The sequence below is a fragment of the Argiope bruennichi genome, chromosome 4 (genome assembly GCF_947563725.1).
Source record: "Argiope bruennichi chromosome 4, qqArgBrue1.1, whole genome shotgun sequence".
NCBI classification, from domain to species: domain Eukaryota; kingdom Metazoa; phylum Arthropoda; class Arachnida; order Araneae; family Araneidae; genus Argiope; species Argiope bruennichi.
In genome coordinates this window covers 100,536,964-100,549,137 of record NC_079154.1, presented here as the reverse complement: position 1 = coordinate 100,549,137, position 12,174 = coordinate 100,536,964, and the positions used below count along the sequence as shown (strand labels likewise).

Below are 12,174 nucleotides of genomic sequence, written 5' to 3'. Positions count from 1 at the left end.
ATAATCATAATCTTAATTAGTACAAAATACAATGATATCTTCCTTTTCAGGGATTGTATTCATGAATACTTAGGGCATGTGCCGATGTTTGCGGATCCTTCTTTCGCCGACTTTTCCCAGGAAATCGGACTGGCCTCCTTGGGTGCATCTGATGAAGACATCGAAAAGCTAGCAACGGTTTGTGTGAAATGCTATAGAATGACTTTCAAATTTCTCCAAAAATGCTACATTTTTTCTCTAATAGCTACAATATAGAATATGTGGGCAAATATATATATATGTAAGATAAATAACTTCATAATTCATGTGCATTTGATATTCCAGGTTTATGAATAATTGACTTTCTGAAGAATGATTTCAATAAATTCATAAAATAAGCGTGTATTGTTATTGAATTAACAAATATGTTTATATGCAAAATGTTAATTTGAAGATCCAATTAATCTTCACTAAATTTTAGATTTAATATTTAATGTTGCAACGAATCATGCAATTTATCGCGAAATAAAGTTCATCAATAATCTTAACACAGTTTACACAAAACGAAGTCTTTAAAATAATTCAATAAAATTAAATGATAAACTAAATTTATTTATAATGAGACTCGTTAAGATCAGAATATTATACAAACAAACCACTCGTCCTGACCGGTAATTTATAAAATAACACACACTCATTTTTATTTAAGGATTACCGTTACTTTATTGAATTCTTCAGAATTTTCTAAAATGTCACTAAATTAAATTTTAAAATGACGTATTTCATAATATTTTTCTGAATTTTACTATCATTTGTTGCTGTAAAGTCCTGCAGGTGGTAAGTTAATAAACAAGATCCTTTAATTTTTAACTACAAGAACGCGTGATAATGTTAACATGTAATAAAAGAATTATTTTAGGCAAACTTTCAAAATGGCTGTTTGTGTATTTATCATATGCATATATAATATAATATATAATATAAATTATTAATTATTATTCTATTAGAACAACTTAATTTGTAATATTATTAATTAGTTGCTTTCTTTCATAGAACTAATTTTTACTACAGAAATAATCATGATTTCAGTGTTTTTGCTCAACAACATTTACAAGCATTTCAAGAAATGACTGAAAGTTACTGAAAATTATATAAAATTTTTGTGAATATGGAATTTTTGTAAAGCAAAGAATCTATTATAACAATAATATATAGATATATATTAATTGAATATTCTTTCTTAAGGAAATTCATTTAATTTGAAGCCCATTATGTGCTGAAAAACCTAAAATGATATTTTCATGCACTTAACAAAATGCAGTTATTTCACAAACGCAGAAAAGAAAAATCTATTTATTTATCCTTAATATAATTTTACACCCAAATTTTCGCATGATGATGTTGTAATTTGTAAAAGTTCTATACATTTTTGTTCTTATCAATGAAAGGATATATTATTTTTCCTCACTTTTATTGTGTAAGCTGTTTTAATTAATCACACTATAATAAATGTAAATGGCGGACGAAATCATTTTCTCACAAGATATTGTTTTCAAAGAATAATAGATGAAACAGCCATTAAATATTAATCCATATTTGACGCAACAACAGTTGCGAAAACCTGTTGCATTAATGGCTAGGTTGAAATAAAAAGGTGTGTTAACCTCTTTGACTTCCATTCACAGGCAGTTAATTTTTAACAATAAAGTTTGCTCAACAACCCTCATTATTACGCTTAATATTCAAATCATAACCTTTTGTGTGTAATATTTTAAAACTTTATTTACCTAAATAAGTTCCTCGATGAATTTTATCTATTACGTAGATCAAAACAAGCATTATAAAACTGCAACTCCTTTTATGAAACACGCGATAATTTATAACTGATTGCATCATAAAGAAAGCCGATGTTATAAAAACACTACATAACCATCTATTTTACTCAGGTAAATATATAGGACAAATGTTAGTAGTGATATTTAATTGAATAATGCATTAATAATCAGGACCTAATAGAATTTATAATTTTCCAGCTTTATATAAGAAGTGCAACAATTTAATGTAGAAACGAAAGAGAAGTAGTTATATTAATGTAAATAAAAGGCATTATGGTGAAGCATGTATTTTCCATTTCTTTTTTCTTAGCAATTGGGCCAAATTCAACGAAATTTTGAGCATTTATTATTGAAACAATGCTATAAATTTTTTTAATTACAATTGTTAATCATATATTCAATTAAGTAGAAAGTAATCAAAATTTTAACATTCTTCGCAAGAATTTCGTAATAAATTATCCAACAAATAATTTCGCGTTATATTAAAATTCATTTTTTTTTCAGTAATGCTAGTTGCATTGATTTCCTTAAGAAATTTACCTTAATTTTTCATTATTTTTTTTTAAATTTAATAAATAATTAGAAAGCGCAGACAAAGTGTATCTAAAGAAAATTTATAGATACTCCTTTGCTAGGTAGCAATAAGACTACTTATTATATTTAGAATTATACTATTATATATAATTGTTAATTAATAATATATAATTATATATTAGGCTATATATAATTATATATTAGATTTATGAATTAATTAATAATATAAATTATATATTAGAATATATAATTATATATATGATTTTTGAATTATTATATTTTTTATATTTCCGTTTTACTTTATCAAAATATTTTAGGATAATTTTTAAATATTTTTAAAATAATTTTACGGTTTATTTAATAAGTTTTATAAAATATGTCGTTAAGATCTATCTTTGCTTGCATCTTTTAAAAAGTAATACGTAAGTAATATTTTAATTGAAAAGTATATAAAACTTTGAATACTGAGAAATACTGAGTAAGAATTTAACGATGCATTAAAAATTATTTTAAAAACATAACTTTATTTGTTAAATTTAAAAGAAGCAAAGAAACAAAGCTTTTGCTAGTAAATGAAAGATTTAAGAAATTGTAAGCCTATCAGTAATAATTTATAAAGCCAAATAATATTACGAATACTATTATTTGGTTTATTTTTATGATTTTAATGAAATTTCAACTTTTTAATTATTGCTTTAAAATCTTTCTTAACTTTCAATACTTGTGAATAAAATTAGAAATAACTTATTTAATAAATATTTATAATTTATGAAGATATTCAACTATCGGCGATTTTAAGAAAATATTTCATACAATAAAAGGTTGTCGTTTGTTTCAACATTTTATACAAAAATAGTTTTTGCAATAAAAATATAAAAAATTAGATTAATTTAAGCCTGCTTATCGACAGCTGTATTGGATAGTAGTCTATATAAATGAATCTTAAAATTCAATGAAAGAATTTGAATGACAATGAGTAATATTTTACTTTCGATAGTATTTCTTTTTAAACCACAGACATAACATGATTCTAAGAACTTACAAAGCAATTGGTTCGAATCATGAATATGACAATGGCTAATCTTATAAATCAAATTTTAAAATTCATCTTGCTTTTTTAAGTTTTCTCCATGATAAACTAAGCATAGTATATATAGGTATATTATTTTGCATTCAAAATATAGAAAGAATAAAGAGTTATAATTAATAAAACATCCGAACTCGAGATTTGATGGATCATTATGTTTTTGTGAGATTTTCAATTCGCCCTTTCTCCCCCCTCCCACCTCCAAATATTATTTGAATAATATCTATCTATTTGGGAATACTATGCTTCAAAAACAAAAGAGGCGGGAGACTAACAGATTTGGTTTGTAGTCCTAAAACTGTAAATTGGTATCAAATTTTTAACCATATCCTTCGATACATTGACTGTCAATGTGTAGTCTTGATACCAGGATTGTACGTCTTTTTCAAATATTGATTTCAGATGATCTATAGAAATAATTCTAAAGCGCCAACTCGAATTTCTTCACTACAGTACAAAAAAAACCCCCGCGTTATATCGTTAATTATACGGCACAATAAAATACTCTCCCACTAAACAGATTATTGAAATATACATAAGTATTTATTTTATAAGTTATGATATATACAAACGCTTACAAAAAAGATCCTTCATCTCCTCACCATCGCAAACTTTTACTTTAAATATCAACTTCAAAGAAATTTTAATACATTTAATGTACTACATTTCTTTATACTGAATGAAATTCTGTAAAACAACTTAAAGAAAATCCAAACAATAATTAAAACCTACAAATTGAAATGGAGTTTTGAAAATCAAGGCAAATTAGTTTTATTTTGTCATATAAATATTAGTAAAGTATTGCAATCAGCATGAAAGTATTGCAATCACCAAAAAATTCAAATTCGAGATTTGGACGAATCTCTACGTTTTATAATTCCGTGAGTTTAGAAAACAATTTTCTGGCGTTATGTACGTCTGTTAGTCTGTGCTTCTTTGAACACAATAACTAAAAAAATCATTTTGAGCTAGACGGAGGAAATTTGGTATATATATATATATATATATACTAAATCCAAGGGCCATAATTTATAAGAGTGCAATAACACCTTTATTAGAGAGTATACACGAAGTTATGTGAAGTTCAACTCCAATGGTTCCATTTTAATAATTCTATCTTTTAATCGCCTGACTTAACTCCTTGTAACCGTTAAAATATTTCTTAAGTAAAAAGGCATTTATTAATGCGTATGATTAGCATATACCATATATTTTTAAATACACATAAAAATTGACTTGATTATTTATGCGTCTCATTATTGACTTTCTTATTGATTACCTTGTTTGCTTTATATCTGTGGAATTTCTTAAAAACGAAATATTTCGCACTCGAAAACATGTTTGAAATATTTTGTATAATGTACTTGCAACGCAGCTATGTCACTTTGTAAAATCGTCTGTTCTTCCAGACTGTGTATTATGTTGAAAAATATAGTCCATATAATACTTATATCAAAGCATTTGACGCTGAAATTTGAAAAACATATTATAATAATGAAAAATCCTTTTTTTCCCTTTATGTAGATATATTTTTACACAGTTGAATTTGGTTTGTGTAATGAAGACAACAGTATAAAAGCTTATGGAGCCGCGCTTTTGTCATCTTATGGGGAACTTCAGGTAGAGTTATATATTTATTCTTTTTAGTTTCAAATATAACTTATAACCATATAGTATGATAAATAATAAGGTATTTTTCTTATATTCATTAGCTGCTTTTCATTTTATTTTTGTAATTTACCTTAGAAATGAAAATTTTTTCAACACCAACGGTGTACATTTACTCGTATAGAAACAAAGAAAAGCGATTAAAAATAAATAATTGATATTATATGAAATTAACTGTATTTTTATTAGCATTTAAAGATAGACTGAATTTATTGATTTAAATATATAGAATTTACTATTAGCATTTATAGTTAGTTCTAACATTTTCATTAAATTTGTATTGACTAAAAAAGTTTACTAACTCAATTACAATTTCTTTCTTAAATAAATAAATGGAAGCACTTTATTAAATAATTCGTGATTAATTTAAACATATTGTGAAATAAATATAGAGCTGACACTGATATGTATCTCATACTTTAAGTTCTGTTGTTCCTTTTTTACTTTGTAAGTCTGCTTTTATATACATATTAGCAGCCTTCAAGGACTAGCAGTTGACATAATCGCATAAATCAATTTGATTAACTATATCTTATTAGAACAAGTGAAAGTTTTATTTTAAATTATATTTGCGCAACAAAGTATTGTGAAGTAAGTATGCATGCGAAGTCGCGAAATAACCGGTGAAGAAAATTGCTGAAATCGTTGCAGTTGTTGAAATTAGGGGTTCTTTCCAATCTCTAGAAAATGAATGGGTATTTATTTCCATTGGATGGTGTGTTTAGGAACTATGAGTACCCATATAAAATAAACCAAATCATGATGGTTATGATTGCAAGACTGTATCACCATTCATTTTTTTTACAAAAATGTCCACTCAATAAGTATTTTTGAAATTTCTTTCATAAATGGGTGTTGGGGAGTCAAACGATAATTGATGACAAATTAAACAATCATAAAATTGCATATATAAAAAAAATTGAAAAAATCGTATGAATGGTCGAACGATTGGTTCTTTGGTTTTCTTAATTATTTTAAATGTATAGAAATGCGTGTTAAACATATTTTGGGAAAAACAATTTATTATACGTCCTTATACAGCTAGATATGGTTATACATATGATTGGAGAATAAGGAAATATAAGAAGCTCATTTTTTTTTCAAAAATATTTCCTTTTTTGTTCTGAAAATATCCTATATGTAATTCAACAGATCCCATAAATTGTTATCTATTTTCACAATACTGAAATCAAGTATCGATCAAACATAGTGAAACTTCAATTATCAGAACTATTACGAACATTATCACCTCGAATAGTTGAAAACGTCACTAATAAAAACTAAATTTTAAATCATGACTTGTTTTTTTTCAAGGTTTTCCAAAATTGCTTAATCGAAATTATGAAAATAAATCTTAAAACATTATATAACGTATTAGTTCAGTCATTCACTGAGTATTATTTCTTGGAATTACGAGAAGAAAAAAAAATGATTCATCAAAAAGGCTGTTAAAGTATCAATCTCTGATAAGAAATGTCAAAAGATGAGTTTCTGATAAGAAGAGTCATGAATATTAATGATTTTTTTTTCTATTTCGTTTGCATTTTTTTTTTTCAGTTATTCTTCAAAAGAGATCTGAAAAAATATTTTCATATCTTTTAATGAAAATGCATGTAATTTACTTATATAACTATTGAAGTTTTTAAAAATGAAATATAGCTTTTATTTTAGCTCTAAACAGTTTGTTGAATTACATACGATAATCTCCTGATAATGATATTTTACTAGTCTTCGTAATGTGAAAATTGGCTTCAATGGCAATTTTATTGTCTTTTTCTGAAAATTCAATAACTATTAAAGGATACAAAATACAGTTCATTTTTCTAGTGCATACTCGATTAACCGAAACTGGTAGGAGGATAATTGAAATTTTGCCGTACTCATTTTGCTATGTAAATTTCTATTCTTCTAACACTTGAATTATAATTTAATTTTTAAAGACATTAAAGATTAATATCGAACATAATATCGAATTTCAGGATATTTTATCTATATTATATTTAATCAATTAAAGGATGATATAAAACACTCTAAAAAGTTTTACTTTCCTAGCTTTGTTCGAATTGGAAAAATCATTGAAATTTTGGATAATCCACCTAAGCATTCAATCAATCAACACCTGATTTTTACTATTTTTTTTCGATTATTGATATCGAGAACTTTTGCTTATATATTTAATGAATTATCAGCTGCTGTCTTTAATTTTCGCTATAAATACAATATGGTTCAGTTAGAATAAGTATTTTGCCCCTATTAAAACCCAAAAATTTAACATTTTTAATTGCTTTAAGAGGATATAGCCATTAAAATTACGCTTATAATTATTTTTCTTTTAAAAATTAAATCATAATCCCGGTATGAGGAAAATAAACATTTATTTTAGCTTACAAATTGAAAGGCATATTGATTAAAACTATTTTTAAATTGTTAACTTAAATCGAATAGTTTTAAAAAACACAATTATTAAATTATTAATTTAAATAAAAGTTAAAAAATTAAAGTTTTAAATTAAATTAAAAATTCAAAAAAAGTAAATGTTTTGTCTTTTTAATGGCGAAACGCTCAACTTTACAACCACGCCGTTGGGCTACTGAATGTGGCCGAAAGTTCTAACATATATGGCATGCTAGAAGTTTAGAGATTATTTTCTCGAAATTGATTGGTTGATGAGCTTTAATGTTTTAATGGATGGACATCTTAAAGGTATATTACCATTATATTGTCTCATCCGAAACTCAATTTTCCAACTCGTGTCCTCTCATTATTAGTGAAAGTTAAGCGAATTTATGTTTAATTAAACAAATTCGATGCACGAGAAATTCGGATTCCTTATCATGTCACTACATTTCAAACTCTTCATTTTAATATATTTTATTTACTCTTCTTTCAAACTTACACTTACAAAAAAATTCGAAATTATGTAGCTTCGAGCCAACAATTTTATCACGTTTTATGATAATTCACTCTATTTATTTCACAGCATGTATTTAATTAAATTTATCCAACTCTAAGCTCAGTATTAAACATTTAATTGCATTGCATTTCAAAATCGTTATTTATGTTCCTTTTCAGCATGCGCTTTCAGAAAAACCAAAACTACGTCGCTTCGAACCAGAAATTACAGCTGTCACGCCTTATGATGATTCGACCTACCAAAATCTGTATTTCGTCGCAGACAGTTTTAATGAGGCTAAAGAAAAAGTCAGGTAAAAATAAAGTTTTAACTAGCGCTTTTTGAGAATATTTAACTCAATACATGGGCGTTTTTATTTCACTTACTAATTATTATTCCTAATTTTCTGTTTTAGTGCTTCATTGTTATTTTGTAGTATTTAATGTCAGTATTATGGTTTTTCCGAGAATCATTTGCAAAAGATGAGGGAATATCCGGGTGTGTATCTATTTGCCTTTAGAAAATCTATGAATAAAGGTTTTTGTTAATTTCAGGAAGTTTGTTACTTTCGTTTATAATATCTCAGCAACTACTTTAGCAAATGAATTCATATTTTAAATTTCAAATATATTTCTTCATAGTAACTTAAAATTAATGAATCTTTACTTTCCCGTTTACGAAATATAAAAGTATTTCTAATATACAAAAGGAAAAACATAGTAATCATAAAAAAAAAACTTCCAGATTATGACAAATCTCCATGTCTAAATTATCCCGAGTTTGATAAAAACATTTTCGGAGCTATGTATATCTATTTGTCTGACTTCTATTAATACAAGATATTGTACGATATACCCGCGATATTTGATTTTATGAATACTGTATAGTATCGCGCAGACATAGTGGAGCCTCGCTTAATAAATGATTTTTTATTTTCTCGTATACGAAGTGTGATAGTATTTCTAATATACAAAAAAAGCATTGTAATCATAAAATATCAAAATCCAGATTATGAAAAATTTCCATGTCTAAAACCTGCCCTGTTCGTAAAAACATTTTAGAAGCTCTGTCTGCCTGACTTCTATTAGCACAAGATATTGTACTATATATCTACGATGTTCTATATTATGAATATATTATATTATCGGGAAGATTTAGTGGAGCCTCACTTAACGAGCGCAACCCATGTCAAAATAATTTTGCGGACACGTAGCAAAAGATATTGTACTATATATCTACGATGTTCTATATTATGAATATATTATATTATCGGGAAGATTTAGTTGAGCCTCACTTAACGAGCGCAACCCATGTCGAAATAATTTTGCAAACACGTAGCAAAAGATATTGTACTATATATCTACTATGTTCTATATTATGAATATTGTATATTACCGGGAAGATTTAGTGGAGCCTCACTTAACGAGCGCAACCCATGTCGAAATAATTTTGCGGACACGTAGCAAAAGATATTGTACTATATATCTACGATGTTCTATATTATGAATATATTATATTATCGGGAAGATTTAGTGGAGCCTCACTTAACGAGCGCAACCCATGTCGAAATAATTTTGCGGACACGTAGCAAAAGATATTGTACTATATATCTACGATGTTCTATATTATGAATATTGTATATTACCGGGAAGATTTAGTGGAGCCTCACTTAACGAGCGCAACCCATGTCGAAATAATTTTGCGGACACGTAGCAAAAGATATTGTACTATATATCTACGATGTTCTATATTATGAATATATTATATTATCGGGAAGATTTAGTGGAGCCTCACTTAACGAGCGCAACCCATGTCGAAATAATTTTGCAAACACGTAGCAAAAGATATTGTACTATATATCTACGATGTTCTATATTATGAATATATTATATTATCGGGAAGATTTAGTGGAGCCTCACTTAACGAGCGCAACCCATGTCGAAATAATTTTGCAAACACGTAGCAAAAGATATTGTACTATATATCTACGATGTTCTATATTATGAATATATTATATTATCGGGAAGATTTAGTGGAGCCTCACTTAACGAGCGCAATCCATGTCGAAATAATTTTGAAAACACGTCGCAAAAGATATTGTACTATATATCTACGATGTTCTATATTATGGATATATTATATTATCGGGAAGATTTAGTGGAGCCTCACTTAACGAGCGCAATCCATGTCGAAATAATTTTGCAAACACGTCGCAAAAGATATTGTACTATATATCTACGATGTTCTATATTATGAATATAATATATTATCGGGAAGATTTAGTCTAGCCTCACTTAACAAGCACAACCCATGTCGAAACAATTTTGCGGACAAGTGGAATAATGCGAAACACATAGCAAGCAAAACAATTTTTTCCATAAGAATCCATGTAAAATAAAATAATGCATTCCATTCCGAAAAAAGAAAGATACTTAAACAAATTTATAGTAATGCAATTTATTATTTATATTATGTGCTTTGTTTATGAAAAAAGATGTCTAAAGACATTTATCTTTGGCAATAATTCAAAATTTGGTGAAAATGAAACACATCAGCATCGTTAAATGAATTTATAGCGAGCATTTCTATTGCCAATTTATTTTCTCGCGATCATAGAATTTCTAATCCTTTTCAACAAAAATAAGTCAATTTCGATCCCACTAAATCGTAACCTAATAATTAATAATTTGATGTGTCTTAAATAATAATTAATTTGCGATCACAAATTTCGAGTTTCATGATACAAGCAATAATACATATCAACTAAAATTTAAAACAATTTTTAACTCACAGAATGTGTGCCTGGTCTTCTACTGTGGTGGACAAACATGGTTCCTAAACAATTATCCAGTTTTGAACATTTTTAATCAATTTATTTAGTTTCTCTGATAATTTGAAAGCAATTTAAAATACAAAATATCTTTTTAATTTCAATACGCTAATAACATAAACTTTCTTTGAAAATTTTTATCCTTCGGTCTGGATTGTGCTGGCACTTCATGCTTGCACAAGAATATTTTAAATGATATTATGGCAAATTTTATTGCCTATTATTATTAGTTTTAAAAGTGGATTGATTTCATAATATATGGAATCTAAATTGCAGATTTGCATTCCTTTTAATTGGCACACTGAAACATAGCTTACTTTGGAGCACTGAAATATAGCAATCGGAAATGAATATGATAATCATCTGGTCGTTAGCATCTTGGTTGGTTGGTCGAAATGTCGGTCAAATTTTATTGAAAAAATCACCAGAAATATATCTTGTAAACTAGTTCTGAAAAGTGCGTGGGCTTAGTTATCAAAGTCATAAGCTCCAAATACCTTTTGCGATTATCGACAGCATTCCCTTTTTTTATGAAAAGAAAAAAGTTAAATATAATAAAAATGTTATTTCTCATTCGATTTAAAATCATCTCCATGCGGAGCTTTAACTAAATTTAGGCGTAACTTGCATCAGAAATTAGGTTAATGCATCAAATAAGCAACATGAAATGAAATTCATCGTATATCTGATAGGAATCATAAGAAAAGGTAGTCAAACTCTTTTGTTAAATCTGTATTGTCTTTTCAACCAGCTTAATAAATTTCTTGAATGTTATAAATTATAAAAGATATTACAAGATTTATATTCTATAATTAACTTACTTATCATTCAGAATTAAGAATAACTCAATTACAACATGCCATGTAATTTTACATTGTAATATGCAAGCTTTGAAGTATCTGCACTGTTCGATTTCTTTATTGTTTTGGCTATAAATCAAATGAAGAAATTGATAAAAATAACATACTGAAGACTAAAACTATTATGATCATTCCAATCTTCGACATTTTGAAGTAATTTTGTTCTTTAAAGTGTACGTGTCGTGGACGGAAATGTAAAATATTAAGGCAAAGACTTGTAATTGGAATGTTTCTCTTCTCGAAACGATGGCTGAGTAAAGACTTATATTTAAGTGTTTTAAAAAAAGCAGAATGGCATAACTCATAGTTTAAGAATTATTACTGAAAACAGTTAAAACTGCTCGACTGCTCTTAACATGCTGGTATTAGCAGAAAGTAAATTAATAAAAATGAAACGATAGTAGGTACCTTGGCAATGATCCTCCATCCATCAAAGACAATACACTACAGAATAATATATGATATTTAGTTAAGTAAAACCAATAACG

The 12,174-nt window shown here is 26.9% G+C and overlaps 1 protein-coding gene across 1 annotated transcript in view; it reads left to right on the top strand.

The window, feature by feature from the left end:
• LOC129965778 (tyrosine 3-monooxygenase-like) overlaps positions 1 to 12,174 on the top strand; it is a 59,610-nt gene that overhangs the window by 45,031 nt on the left and 2,405 nt on the right. The window contains exons 10-12 of the mRNA XM_056079954.1: positions 51 to 177; positions 4,960 to 5,055; positions 8,176 to 8,309. Coding sequence (XP_055935929.1) covers positions 51 to 177; positions 4,960 to 5,055; positions 8,176 to 8,309 — 357 coding nt within the window. The remainder of the gene's footprint in view (positions 1 to 50; positions 178 to 4,959; positions 5,056 to 8,175; positions 8,310 to 12,174) is intronic.